A 16,209-nucleotide genomic window follows, 5' to 3' on the forward strand; every position below is an offset into this window, starting at 1 on the left:
GTATTCGGTTGAACACCTCATAATACCTTTTGGCATAAGCCTTGAGGCTTTTATCCTCACTAATTTTGAAAGCCATCAGGGAGTCCACCCATAATGGTTGCTACTTGTTCGTGACAAACCTGGCCACAAATATCTCGGCCGCCTTCCCAACTCTTCACAGTTCCTTTCGGCAACTTGTGAAAGCAATTCGAAGCGATTTCTCCAAAGGATGAGGGGAACACCTTGCACAGCAACGGTTCGTTCCCAGTATATAAGGCCATTAAATTCAGGTATAAGCTGACGTGAAAGTTCGGATCTGACTTACCGTCATATATCTGGAATCTCAGTATATGGAACCTTTTAGGAGCTTCAAACCTATCCAGCTCTACTGAGAACGGTGTTCTCGGTTTGATAGGTGATGTGACCTTGGCATTCTGCTGTTTCCTTTAGAGGTAGTCCCTCAAATCCTCCTTAGTTCGACCAGGGGCTCGGCTGTCAACGGATTTCAGCCTCTTTGGTGTGCTGCTCCCGATGTCGTTATGTGTCCTCTTGGATTTCTCTTCATTCACCGTGTCAAAACGAAGTTCCTTCCCTTGAATATGCCGACATTCCTTGGCATAAGTTCCCTTGGTACGGGGTGTCCTCTGAGACTCTTTTCCAATTGACTCTACCCGTCCAACATCCCGTGAAGACCGGTGTGAGCATTCCCTCACCTTGTCATGCTGAGGGACTGCTGGGATTATTTTCTGCCCTTTTTTTTGGGTATCGTTCTTGGCCACTGGAATCGGCGTGTCCTTCAATGGAAACGGTAGTTACATGATGTTGTTCTGCATCATAAAGTTGACAACCGACTGTAGGTCTGCCAACTTGTTTGCCATTTCCTTCATCTTGTTGTCCCTCCTCAGTCATCTATCTATCCATACCTGGAGGTCGACTTCGTTGTAGTACTCGTCTCGGCCTGCTTTTTTCAGTGGGTCTCCCTCTTGGCCGACGTCCTTCTCCCCGGGATTTTGATCTCGTGGTCCTTCGTTAAGGTTTTTCTCCTCAATGTTAGGATCGGCATGTTTACCACTTCCACTAGGCATGTCATCCTCAATCTTCTCTTTCTGTCCGTCGTTGGCCATCTATTCTCCTTACTTTCCCACTGACGGTGCCAAATTGTGGGTGTTGATTTTTGACCATACAGCCAAAGGGGGAATTCAACTGGAGAGCACTGGCAGAATAGATTAAACCCGAACAACCTATCACAGAAAGATAAGAATGCGGTGGTGGTTTGTCCACCCGGAGGCACTCTGACGATCAAGTTAGTAATTGAATATCTCTCATAGATAGCAAATTGTGTTTAACTCACAAGAAATAACGGTATATCACACATAAAAAACCTCTCTTAGGCCCACGAGGGTGCCCTACTTATATAGCCAGCATTGACCTGATCCTTGTAAAAGCCTTATTTCAATGAACTCAGGCTCAATACTTATCCTGAACTCTCAACTAGATAGGGATAAACTTCCTAAGAGTTTTATCTTTATTCAGATTGAGATCTTCCCCCGTTCTAGGACTTTTATACCTTATCCGCTCATCTCATATTCTAGTATCTCCGTAGATAACTTCGGCCTAGCCCAGATCACCTCGCCACATGACCAGGCCACGTGGTACCTCGGTTGACACTTCGGCATCACTTTAACCACTCGCTATTATTCACAAAATATGTCCCTATAGAACAAGAGCTTGACAGAGATAGCCTTTACATAAGTTTGGCTTTTCATTTTGGAAACACAAAAAAACAAAAAAAGAGAAAACGCGGTGTGCCATGCAGGGATTAGACCTTAAAATAGTTTAAGGAATAATTTTTTAAAATATTTTTTATAAAGTGAAAAAATTAATGTGTTAAGGAATAATTTTTATAATTGTATCAAAAATCATATAATATTGATATGTATGATTTTTTATAATGACCTTTTAATTTTTAATTTTTATTTAGTCCAAAAGTCAAGTTGCAAAACGGTAATGAGCTTAGTACACTTGGAAAACCCCGAGCAACTGCCATGAAATGTGACCTCTTGGCCCAACTCGTATGTTATTATATACATACGTTTATATGTAATTATGAAATAATTTTTTACTATATTTTTTTATTTTAATAAATTTAAAGATAACAGAGTTCACACTAACAAATACATGTAAAAAATCAATAATAAAAAAATAGGTAAACAAATATTTTTATGAGCTTCAATGGGAAACATACAAGCAGGATTAGAAAGATATAGCTAGAAATAGCAATGGTGACGGAATATAGAGAGAAAAAAGTCTCAACCCATTATGTTGGAAAATGATCAAGAATAAAAAAAAATTATATAATATTTTATATTAAAATAGTAAAATTTTAATATTTTAAAAATATAAATTAGTTTGATGGGATTTTATTTTTAAAATAATAAGTTATAAAACTGCAATACAAAAAATTGATTTATAAATATTTTTATAGATACTAACATTTTTATCAAAAAAATTTAATGTGCCTTTAGTAGTAGTAGTATGGATTACGTTGTTGGCAACTGCTGTGATTGGTTCCCACTAAAATAAGAACGTTGTTGGCAACTGCTGTGATTGGTTCCCGCTAAAATAAGGTTGAAATAAGTTTTATGCAACAATCATGAGAGAGAGAAAGACAGAGTTATGAGGTTTAGAAACTTTGCAAAAAGTGACTGGAACAAACAGAGAGGATAAATTACATAATATGTTTAGTTTAATTAATTATATTATTAATTATAAGAAATTATTTTCAAATATAAAAATAATTACATTTAATTGAAGAATTATAGTTTAATAATTTTTGTTTGGCCAGGGCTCTTGATGTGGTAGTTGTGTATGGAATAAGAGTGGCTGATGTGCGAGGGCACGAGTCATTGTTGTGCGGGTTTTGGAGCCTATTTTAATGATTTAAATTATTCATATTTTAAAATATATCGAATAAAATAGATCTATAAAAAATTAAATTAATCGGATATCGATAATCCTTTTATCAAATTACATTTGTATTTTAAAAAATATTTGGTAAATACGATTTGAAATATAAAACTAAGTGTAAATGCAATGCGATGAAAAGTCTATCGATATTCGATTAATTTAATTTTTTACAAGTATATTCTACTCAATATATTTTAAAAAGTAAACGATATAGATTATTAAAATAGACTCCCAATTGAGTCCCAAATCTTACACAACAGTGGTTGACGTGCCCTACAATTCTTATGCTCATTCTCCAAACAAATGATGGGATTGAACTCTCTTCATTTTTCACAAAAAAAGAAAAGAAAAACCAACTCGCTTTAGTTAGCCCAATTAAGAATTCCTATTGGGTCTTTATCGGACTTATCTTAGTGATTCGAATTTTTTTTTTTATCTTGGAAGGTCTATTGATCAAAGCATCAACATAGAAATCAAGATATTAGGCATCAATGATAACATGATGGAATCACATTTATCTTTAAAAATAGATAATCTATTGTCTAATTTATTTATTTATTTATTTTTTATAAAATGAGATTAAATCATATAGCTATTGACATTCAATCAATCTGATTTTTTACATATATAATCTCTTCAGCAAATTCAGTAAAATAAATAGTTTGAATCAACAAAATAGCCTGAGGTGGGTTGACCAATCTCTAATTGGGCATATTTATTTCCATAAACCAATTGGGCAAAGATTGCACTAATACCATCTTTTATCTTATATTTTTCTTGATAATTAGCCTAATGGAAAATGAACAAGAAAAATTAAAATGATTGAGTGATAAAGAGTGATGTAAATTGAAAATTAGTTCTTTAGGGTAGAACAAAAACAAGTAAAACAAAATTGACTAGTATGAGCAAAAGTTGTTGAAAACTAGATTAGGGTGACCAAACACATTTGGAATTTACCAAGTTAATCCCAGATTTTGAAGAGTAGGTGTTATGTACCATTACATTACATTAGCTTTGTTGATGGGGTCCACATCACAAGCCTTAACAATACAGAGATATTTCTAAGAAATGATAGAGATTACCCGGTTTTGACCACGTAGAACGACTTCAAACCAAAATCTTTCAAAATCTTTAGGGAAAATTATATGCTAGTGTATTTTTTTCAAAAAAATAATTATAAATTAGTGATGAATTTTATTAATATTGATAGTTATAAGTTTTTTTTTAATAAATTTATAATTTTTTTTAAAGTACACTATATTGTAATTTTTTCAAATCTTTATTATCAACATCATCATTATTTATTTTTATTATTATTGTTACATCTCGGTGATTTTGACCTTTTAATTAGTATGATTCTTAAAGCAAATTTTAGTAATGTAAAAATCAGTTTAATTGATCATTGAAAATTGCCTAATGCTGTGTTTGGTTGGGGGATTTAGAGAGGGATTTGGAAAGGAAAATAGAAAAGGTAGGTGAAATGTGAATAAATCATGCCTATATTTCACATAGTTTCACACACCTTTTCCCTTTCCCTTTCCAAATCCCTCCCCAAATCCCTCAACCAAACACACCATAAGTGTTTCAAATTCTCATATAAAAATGAACAAAAAATATGATTTAGAGAATGAATTGACCATTTTATTTTCATTAAAAAAAAATAATCAATCATATGGTTATTATTATTAATGTAAAATTGCTTTGATTTTTTTTTTATATAATAATCTGCTTAATAGATTTTATAAATTAAATAATTTAGATTATCAAGTAAATCCAAAGTTAGCCACACCAACCCAAACTGGATCCCTCCCATGTGACAGTTTGACGAGAGACAAACTTATTTCAGATTATTATTATTATTAGAATTTTATTAATATGTAGCTTTAAGTTAAGAAGTTTAATTCCATCTTCAATGTTAAGCTTACACGTGAAAGGTAAAATCTTGCTTTTTAGATATAACTACCTTGCCAAATATATGTAGGAGGATAAATGCTAATAAGTTATTGGAAGGTGATACTAATAATGTGGCATCGCAGTTGAATTCAAGGCTTTTTTATTATTATTATTATTAATAATATGAGTTGGTTTGAAAAGCTATTTTTTTAGTGATTTTTTCATTTTTTTTTTTGGTTAAAATATGGAGTGAAAGTATAAAAGGTGTTTGGGAATGATTTTTCAATTTTTTCCAAACATAAAAAAGAAGAAGAACAAGAACAAGAAGAAGAAAAAAAAAATTATTTTTAAATTTTTGTATATGACCTAGGGGTTTGTTTGGGAAGTAGATTGACTTTTTGACTTTTTAAATTTTTTGGCTGTTTTAGTCTGGGGCTAAAAAGCCTGGTTTGGGAATGATTTTTGCATTTTTTTAGTTTTTTTGACTTTTTTGTGAGAAAAAGAATGTAATGATTATGGGTTGGATGCGATCTTTTGTCTTATTAAGCTAGAAAGTCTATTTTTTTTTATGAATATTTTAGCCAAAAAAAATCCAAAAATTGGCTTCCCAAACGAAGCCCTATCAATTTTAAAACATTTTGGTTATTTTTTAATTTTTTAACTAAAATCTTGAATTTCTAAACACACTAACAAGACAATTAATATTACCCGTGGTGTGTGCCCATTTGATAAGTGTATTGTTAAATTTGTAAGGAAAAATGATAAATAAACCCATTTTATAGTTTTAGTAATATATGAATAAAATAATTGGTTAATGATTGGAGGATAAATGAAATAAAGATTTGACTTAGATATTTTAATAGAGTGAGACATTATTAGGTTTAAAAAATAAATCTAATTTTTCAGTTTGAATAATAATATTTAAGAAAATATTAGGGATCTCAAATAATCTACTAAATGTTTTACTAAATCTCTCATATGAATGTAAGATCCACACAAACCCACATGTGTGCGGGTCCACACCTATGTAAGAGGTTTAGTAAAATATTTGATAAATTATGTGGGATCTCTAATATTTGTAAAATACAAATTTTTGCTTGAATCTGAATATAAGGGGTGGTTTGAGATATTCTAAATAAGTGTATTTTTTGAATTTTTATAAAAAAATATGTAGAAAAGTAGAAAAAAAATGTTGATTGATGTGACCCAAAAAAGATAAAAAGATGGACTAAAATAAGGTACCCCAAACAAAGCCTTAATGAGTTTCGGAGCACAAATGAAGGCAATTACAGGACGATATTTTGAGTAATTTAGAGATATACAAAAATTTATTTGGACACAGGAAGGCACAAATAGAGGTGATCACTTATATAATGAGTAATGTCATACCTACTATATTTTTATATCATTTTTAATGTATTATTTTGTGTTAACTTATCATTGATGTAATGAGTTTCATCTCTCATGTTTATGTCAAATGATGTGCTAACACATAAGGTGGTATATTGAGATTTGTAAAAAAAAATGTGGTAAGTATAGCATTACTTATATAATATAAGATAAAATTCATTTTACCCTCTTATGGTTTGAGATAAAAGCATTTTTCCTCCCTACTATTTAAATATAATCAGAAAATTCCCAAGTGATTTTAGATTAAAATACAACCATTGACACCGTGAACTATAGATGTGAAAAGACTATAATACCTTCAAATCTTATACTTTTTTTGTTATTTTCTTTCTCTCTCTTCTCTCATACACAAAATTTAATGTCTACCATTAATTCAATTAAATCACAGTACTTATAAAATTTTAATTATTTATTGTAATTTCTTACTTTTTAATCTAATTTTAATTTAATTATATTCTATATCACAATTAATTCTAAATTCTAAATTATTTATTATTTTTTTCAACATGTTAGTTTAATTTTTAATTTAATCATTTTTAAGATCAATTTTTAATTATTATTTATTTTATATTTTTATTTAATTATATTTTAAACAAATCCTTAATTATATTTTATATTTTAGATCAATCCTTAATTATATTTTATTTTATATTATTTTAATTAACATATTAATCTAATTTTAGGTTTGAAGAAAATTGGGATAAAATTGTTTTTTGTTCTATTAATTTCATTTTATTTTTTTAGAAAATCAAACTAATTCTAAAAAATGGTGTGTGTAATACACGTTTTTTTAGTTTGGATGAAAAATTTAATGGACATTTTAGTTCAAAATCACATAGCACTTTCAGACTATATTTAAATCATAAGAGGTGAAATACTCCAATTCCAAAATCACATAGCACTTTCTGAACTTGTGCAAGGTGATACATGGATCCGCTGCCTACCTATTTCCAACTGCATTTGTATGAAGATCAAACGGCTAACAACAACCCGTTCAAAAAAAAGAAAAAAAAAAAAAAAAAGAAAAAAAAAAGGGGTAACAACAACTGATGGTCACCAAGCAATCCTAGCGCTTGATTTCCATGATCTAGGGCGCAGAGCTATCGATATATTTAGAGATGTAAGAAAAATCAATCAAACCGGCTATATTTAGTTTGTTTTTAATAAGAGTTGATTTGTACAATTTTTAAATTTAATTATTTTCATTTTTGGTTCGATGTCAGTTCAAATAACTTATGTATCGAACTAACTTCAAACCGATCGTTTCAACCTATATTATATTTATAATATATATAATCTAATAATATAATGATATAAATAAATATAATAAATTATTAAGCTTAATTAATTAATCTTATTATCTTTATAACTTAAGTTTGTAAACTATTTTTATGTATAATTTTAATTCTAATTTATTATTCTTGAAATCTTAATATTTTTAAATTTTTTTTTCTTTATTTTTGTTAATTTAGGAATTGAAAAATAATTAAATGGATGAATTAGATATGTTTGAATTAGTAAATAAATAATTAATTTAATATTTTTATATACATTAATGATTATATTTAAAAGTAACTCAAGAATGAAAAGTTTATCATCGATTAAACTGCCCTAAACTAAACCATTTTAGTTGATTTAATTCTACTCAGTGTGATTTAATAGAAGAAATAATCTGTATCGATATTAAAATAATAAAATTAATATTATCAGTTCGATAAATTTTTTTACTTAAATATCAAGCATAACAAAATGATTGTATTCCTCTCTCTCTATATATATACATATATATATATATGCGTATTAAAACGCGTACAGGTGAGTTGACGTCAAAGTCGTTACATCATATAGCAAAGGTCACCTCGAACCTCTAGTACCGAGTTGCTTCCCTCTCTCGTTCCCAGAACCTTCTTTCATATACTAATACTAATATTATTGTTTCTTTAAAATAATAATCTCTACCCATATTATATTATTTATATTTATATATATACACACTTACCTGTTCATGTTTGCACCCATTTCCTCTTTCAAACAACCAAGACACCCACACCAAAGCTCATCTCTCTCTCTCTCTCTCTCTCTCTCTCTCTCTCTCTCTCACACACACACACACACACACACACACACACACACACACACTTTTAGTTTTCATTCTTCAAAAAAATGGCAGGAAAACGTTTTTTCGATGAGTCCGGTACCGACCCAGATCACCCAAATGGAAAACGAAAGAGATCTAGGCCTTCTTTCGCTTCGTATGTCTTATCATTCAATACCATATGTTTTAAATTTTGTCTTTGTTTGGGATATTAAATTTCATTTTTATTTTAATTATTGATTTTTTCAAGAAAAAAACATGAAAACAAAAACAAAAACAAAAACCTTGTTTGTTTGGATGTGTAAAAGCATATAAAATTGTTTCATGTATTGCCCCAAAGTGTTTGATGTTGTTTCTTATGTTTGAACAGTGTTATAGGGGAAGTGGTTATGGTGAATTGCTTGCAGAACTTCTGTGCAGCCTTGGAGCCAATGCTTCGAAAAGTGGTAATGACCAATTAAGCTTCTTCACATACTATTATATGTAATTTTAGATCATAGTTTTTCTCTAAGCAAGTAGAGGTGTGGTGTGAGTTTCATACGATCTCCTACAAAGTATAAGATTTTAAACGTTAATATTGATATTTTAATATTACCTATTTTATAATTACATTCTCAATACCAATACGTAGCTTTAGTTAGAAGTATTGTCACAAGTCACAAATCTAATTATGAGTTTTACATTCTCTCATAATTGTACTTCAACTAACATGAAAGAAATTTTATATTCCAATTAGGAGTATCATTTTTTCATTCATAATTGTACTTTAACTGGCATGAGAGAAGTACAATTACAATATCAAATTTTTATATCGTAATACATTACAATATCAAATTTTTTGTGAAGTTAATTACAATTTATCTTTTGTAATTATCATTGATTTTATCGTACCCTCTCAATTGTATTTCTAAACTATCAAAATAACTTCACTATACACCTCCAAAGGGGGTTTTTGTGAGGTTTTTAATAGTTAAGGAGTTCAAAAGTACGATTTTTAGATTGAAAAGGTAGTATCGTATTCAATGATAGTTGAAGAGGATAAATTATAATTAACCCATTTTTATTTCCAATAAGTTTCTGATAATCAAATTCATGTACCAAATCTTGAATACAACCTAATAATAATAACATTTCATATATAAATTTGGACCACTAATATACCCTAAACCATTCTCAGGTGAATGAAGAGGTGGAAAATGGCCTAAGGAGAGGTGCAAGATCAATAACTAGGTCTCCCTCACTCCGAATTCAAAAACTTGAACCCTCAAGCTTAAAACTTATATTCAGCAACAAACTTTCGCTACCGATATTCACTGGAAGCAAGATTGTCAACGCTGATAACTCTCCTCTCCAAGTCCTCCTTGTGGACACAACCGGCGATCACTTGGTTCCAACAAGCCTTTCTTATCCCATAAAAGTGGAGATTGTGGTTCTCGACGGTGACTTTCTTCCCGGAGATAATGACACGTGGACGAGCGAAGAATTTGACAAGAGTGTTGTGAGGGAGAGGACCGGGAAGCGACCTTTGCTCACCGGTGAGTTGCAAATCACCATGAGGGATGGGCTTGCACTTGTTGGAGAAATTGAATTTACTGACAATTCGAGTTGGATTCGGAGTAGAAAATTTAGGGTTGGTGCGAGAGTTGTTCATGGTAGCAGTCAAGGTGTTAGGGTTCGTGAAGCCATGACTGAATCTTTCGTTGTCAAAGATCACCGCGGAGAATGTAAGTTCTTTTTTTTCTAGCTTCTTATTTTTTAAAATCGATTTAGATTCTCTCTGTTACGTAGTTGATATACATCTCACTTTAATTGTTACATCAATTTTAAATTTTCAAATACTACTCATTTCTTCTAATTTAAAACAAAAAACGGTAATGTGACTCTTTTACCATAATTAATTATGTGATAGATATTTTCATTTTATCCCTATAATGAAAAATATCTGAATCCTTTGATAATGATAGAAAATTACCAAAAAATACCAATCATACCGTAACATGTTACCATCATACTTTTTGCTATTTTTTTTCTACACATAGTGACTTTAATATGATTAGTTGTATTTTAAATTAAAAAAAAAAAAAACAAAAACAAAAACAAAAACAAAAAAAAAAAAAAAAAAAAACAACAACAACAACATTAAGAGAAACGTTTTAGGTATGCAAGAAATACCCACTAGCAAGGAATATAAGCCTTTTTTTAAAAAATATAATTCAACACTTGGGAGGCTATTTATTGTTTATTCTAATCTTTATTCCTTTTTCGTTTAGTATGAGTTGGTGAGAATTAGGTTTAAAGTAATGGGGGCAAATCTAGGTGCTTAGTCAAAACATAAGTAAATAATTTATAAATATCATATCAAGTATATCAAATTAAACATTTAATTGTGAAAAAACATATAATATATAATTACTAATATGTTATAAACTAAAAAATCTCAATAAATTCAAAGAGACAAAAGACTCACACGTAACTGAAGAAAAACGGGTTATTCCATTGAATCAAATCATATGTATTTAACAAAGTCTAAGCAATTGAATTAATGAATTGATTAGGAAAAAACTTGGGAGAATCTAAAGCAACTTATAGCATCTAATAATAGTTTTTATTGGGTTGTTGATCATACTGGTGATAGTTCACTGATGATACAAAATATTATTTCAATATTTTGGTCATGGTTGGTATAATTTATTAAAAGTTAAAAATTTATAATTAAAAAATAGAAATTGAAAGCATATTTCTTTTAATTTTTAGATAATTAACTATTCTCAACTTATTTAATCTGTTTATGTCTAATAAATTATAAGTAAAAATTATACTAAATAATCTAACATAAACTTTCAAATTAAAATAAGTTAAATGGTAACAAATACCCTATTAATAGGATGATTAGAATGAACATTTCTCAACCATAGGTCAGAAGTGGACATAACAATTATAAAGTGCTTTTTAGTGAACTTTTTGGACCAGTGGTTCAACAACTGCTCAAACATGTTGCACTTTTATGAAGGGGAGGGGTCCAGGGCTGTTTCTTCATTAACCGGGCATCATCTACCTATCTTTCTTCTAAACCCCACACTCGTTTGTCTATTTTGTCAATTCAATCTTGATAATTTGATTTTATTCTTAAATATTTTATATTATGTCAATTTAATCTAAAAAAAAATATTTATTTAGAAATTTGACTGTAATAATGTGGTAAAATAGTTCATCTCTTTTTTGTTTAATACAATTAAGAGGGTAGCATCCAATTTGAAATGATCAGTTCTCTTTGGTACAAATCATTTTATCCTTGATTAATCGAAGATGTTATTAATTCGACTAAGTTGATAAACCCAAAAGATTTGACTTAGTGGGGGGAAAAAATAATTAACAGACTTAAAATCTAATCCGTTACAAGTATCACCCAAGATTGAGATTATTAGAGATTTGTAATTTGAAGACCCGGAATTAGTCACGACCTTATTATTATGATATTCTTTTCCGCGTGATGTATACGAGTTCAAACACGCTAGTAGATGGCGTTTCTGGTCAATACCTTTCCCATTGGTTCCTGACCGGACAGGCTTTAACCATCAACATCTCTTAATAGGACATTATTTTTCTTATGGTAATATTTACTATCTTCTTGTACTTGTAAAAATCAACTTTTTATTTATTTATTTTTTAAAAATAAATTTTTGGAGTATAACAAAAGGGTTTACTATAGGTATTCAATCAAAACAAAATGAAATAGTTTTCAATATTTATGATTGGGAGCCTTTGATAATGAGAGTTTTTTTTTTTTTTTTTTAATCTCTGAACAACAATTTTTTGGGAGACTGATAAAGAGAATATATTTTTAGGCAATGAATAAAAAAAATTAGAACTTGGAAGCTTTTCAAAATTTCAGGTCTAAAAGAGGTGGTTTTACCTTTGAGGCGACCCATAATTTCTAAGCCAAATAATATTGCATCGCTCAGTGGGAAAATTGTTATGTCTCTGTTGGTGACCAAGGCATTGAGGGTTTTTTTCATGAGCACATTAGGTACATATAATTTTTCATCCCATACATATTGAGTAATTATCGAGAACAAATTAACACTTTATGAAATTTGATTGGCATACGTTTTTATCACACAACACATGCAACTTATTATTCAACTAACTCTTTAGATTTAAATATTTAGTCTTTATGTAATTAATAACTATTACAATTTGATCCACCCCTCCCCCCCTCCCAAAAAAAAAGAGTAATACTAGAGATTTCAAAAATTTTACTAAAATTTTTATCAAATGTTTCATATGAGTGTAAGATCCATACCATATGGGTCCTATGTGGGTCTCATACCTATGTAAGACATTTGATAAAAATTTTAGTATAACTTCTGGAATTTCTAACATTTTTGAAAAGAAAAAAAAAAAAAGGTTTGAATCTTTACTTTGTCAAGATCAATTTCTAATTTCCTATGACTACATGACTATTATTGTTGTGTTCTGGAAAAGGGTGTACGATGCACAAAGACAGACTGTATTGAATTTCATTTTCAAAGTACTTTAGCAAAAATACATTTAGCTTTGACTACATACAATGCATTTCCTAGACTAAAGGATTTTGAGATCTTATTGCTTTATGACCCACGAAAATGATGGTATTAATTGACTGAAAATGAAATATATTGTTACAAATAAATAACAAAGTTATCTCTTAATTTGATAGTATAATTTGTTAGATAAGTTGATGAATTAATTAGATTCTTAAAGTATATGATTTGTTACGCTTTAGTGTCAAATTTATTTTTTCACTCTGGTACCCAAAGAAGGTGATCTGTTATATTTTAATTTTTTGCGCCAACTCCGTCTTAAATCAACAATGGGAGTAGTATTTTTGAAACTTTACCCAAATTTAAAAAAAATAAAATAAAATTGCAACAAAACGCATATTTTGGAGACCAAAATAAAATAAAGTACATATCTTGGGGGCCAAAATATAATAAATTTATACTTTGGGATTGTATATGTAATTAGTTTTGTTTAGGCTTGATGTAATATTCCAAAAAAAAAAAAATCCCTATTATTGATTTCAAATATTCCTAATGCCATGGATTAAAATGTAACTGATCTCATATTTTAATTATCAAATTAAAAAATTAAAAATTATAGACTCAAGTACAACAGATCTTATATTGTAAGAATTATTTGTGTGATTAATTCTAAATTGATTGTGAACAATTTAACAACAACTGATATTTGTTTTGGTGATATACATATAGTGTACAAAAAGCATCACCCACCCATGCTAGAGGACGAGGTGTGGAGACTTGAGAAGATTGGAAAAGATGGAGCTTTTCATAAGAAGCTAGCCTCCATGGCCATTAACACTGTCCAAGACTTCTTGAAGCTCTCTGTTGTTGATCAAAACAAACTTAGAAAGGTAAATGCTTATTCTTAAATTCTTGATCTCTAATTTATCTAAAACCATAAATTATTATAGAGAAAAATATGGATCCTATTCAGCTCTATGAATAGACAGATCTATCCAATCAAGCCATGCGGGACCATCATGCGGTCTATTTTAAAAATAATTTTTGTTCATGTTTTGGGCTTATAATATAAGTACATCGTCTACGTAAAAATCATATTAATCCAATAGTGTAGTCATTTAATCATATTTGTTGGATAATTTATTTTCAATAGCATAATTGTCATATAAAATTTTTAATTTTTTTTAATGATCTACACACATTTGTTTAAAAATATGAACAAAATTAATTATCAAAATAAATTACATAAAAAGGCCCTGTAGCCAAATGGGAGAGGCCAGTCTATCTACTCAACTGGAGAGAAGTGGACTTCTAAAAAGATATATTTTTAGAATTTGAAGTAAAAAATTTCATTTGATATAAAAACATTTAAATGAATAAACTCAAATTTGAGCAAAATTGCACAAATGTCAAGTTTGGATTAGACACATTGATTTGAGGAAAAATTTAAATAAAACTCAATTGACATAAATTTGAGCAAAGGAGTGAAGCCAATTTTGATGTCTTTTTACTCAAATTTTAGTTTGATATGTCTAGATATAAGTAAGAATTGTATTAACTGCTTAAAATAAAACTTCTTATTCTTCCAAACAGATACTAGGACTTGGGATGTCAGAGAAAATGTGGGAAGTAACTATAAAGCATGCAAGAACCTGTCTTTTGGGCAACAAATTATATCTATCTCGTGGAGGCAACCACACCATCATCTTGAATCCAATATGTCAAGTTGTTAAGGCTGAGATTAATGGCCAAACATACCCTACTCGAGATTCCAGTACTACCATGAACAGGGTATGAGTTTTTTTTTTTTTTTTTTTTTTTTCCCTCTCATTATAATAAATATTTATTTTTTTTAATGTTAAGTTTGTTAATATATGTGACTGGTTTTGAAAATATATTCTCAGACTTATCTTGAGAGTTTGGTGAGAGATGCATATCTGAATTGGAATTCTTTGGAAGAATTTGATGGGTTTTTGAATGAGATCCCACTGTTAACCCAAGGTAAGCTCTACTCTGTTTTCTCTTTCAAACTTCACATAATTAATTACTTAATTGGGAATTTATTTTTTTTAGTGTAGTGAAGTTATTATTTGAGTTTGTGGGCATATTATAAAGTCTAATTTTGATTATTTGATTAGTTGATATTATTGAATTATAAGAAAAAAATATGATTGAGAAAAGTAAAAAAAAAGAAAAGGAATCAGATTAGGATAAATTATACTTTTCACTCTTCAATTTTTATCCAAATTTCGTTTTAATGTTTTGTCTCATTGATTTGAAGACTTGAACCCAAATTTGTCTTATGGTTACTTATCTGGCAAAGACTATTATATGTATAGGTGAGGTGGAGGAGCAATATTCCAGTCATCATGAGAGCATGGTAAGATCGTGTCATCAACATTCATTTCTGACCGATGGATCCACGGTGGTGGCCACTGTACCAAGCAATGCACACATGGAATGCAATGATTGGCTAGTTAATTCAACACTCTATTGCAGTCCACTGGATACAGATACTTCTGGTGTTCGTTATCACATCTCAGACTCTTCATCAGACGGTGATTTAACTCCCACAAGGTCTTTCATCCACCACAACTAATCTCATATCTCAAATCAGCCCCGTTATCGATCACCCAATCAAACACAAAATACATATAAATATATAAAAATTTTATGAGATTTCTTAGCGAAATTCATATTAAAAAATTCCATATATTCATATACATTATGTGTTTGATTTTGTAATTGATATCTACAATATATATAGTGCTGTAATAGTCGCCCATCTACTGTAAAATATTGTGGCTAGGCATAAGAAAGGCACAAAATGAGAGGTCCCAACTCTCATCTATAAGTTTTGTCTAATATGTAATATTTTTTTAATTTTTAGATTGAAATTTACTATGTAATATGAACAGAAGATGTTCAGCTTCTGTAAAAAAAATCACCAAGTACTATTAAGTCAGTCAATTGTGATAGAAGTGAAGCTCTAGTTTGAAATATGTCAATAAATATATATGAAGTTTATTTATATGGTTTTTTGTGAATAAGTTGTGAAAGTTTGTTGTGTATTCCACGGTTGTTTGTACATATGCTCTTATGGCCCCCTTTTTTGTTGTTTTTTTTTTTTTATTCTTTTTTATGATTAGAGATTAAATTATAAAAAATTGCTATCTACCCATAATTTTTAGTCCTGAAAAATATTTTGAAAAGTTAGGTGTATCATATAGATTCAAAATTGGTGTGATATGAATCTCATTCACAATGAATGTGGTCCATAAATGTAATTTTTGAAATATTTTTGCCAATAATTTTTGAGTATGTAATATGGTTATCCATTTA

At 29.5% G+C, this 16,209-nt stretch overlaps 1 protein-coding gene across 3 annotated transcripts; it reads left to right on the plus strand.

Moving 5' to 3' along the window:
• The first annotated feature begins 8,218 nt into the window (after window positions 1-8,218).
• On the plus strand, window positions 8,219-15,898 carry LOC114322772 (protein SAR DEFICIENT 1). Of its 3 annotated transcripts, none has more exons than XM_082907843.1 (8): window positions 8,219-8,333; window positions 8,376-8,501; window positions 8,715-8,790; window positions 9,522-10,068; window positions 13,597-13,757; window positions 14,461-14,658; window positions 14,772-14,868; window positions 15,207-15,898. In XM_082907843.1, exons 2-8 carry the CDS (start codon window positions 8,413-8,415, stop codon window positions 15,464-15,466), a joined length of 1,428 nt encoding a protein of 475 aa, XP_082763969.1. In that variant the 5' UTR covers window positions 8,219-8,333; window positions 8,376-8,412; the 3' UTR covers window positions 15,467-15,898. The 3 variants fall into 3 exon arrangements, with proteins under 3 accessions (XP_082763969.1, XP_082763970.1, XP_082763971.1); XM_082907844.1 differs by having other exon boundaries at window positions 8,240-8,325; XM_082907845.1 differs by having other exon boundaries at window positions 8,327-8,345.
• The last annotated feature ends 311 nt before the right edge of the window (window positions 15,899-16,209 follow it).

This window comes from Camellia sinensis, chromosome 15, assembly GCF_055761805.1.
Source record: "Camellia sinensis isolate YWXY chromosome 15, ASM5576180v1, whole genome shotgun sequence".
In the NCBI taxonomy this organism is placed as follows: Eukaryota; Viridiplantae; Streptophyta; class Magnoliopsida; order Ericales; family Theaceae; genus Camellia; species Camellia sinensis.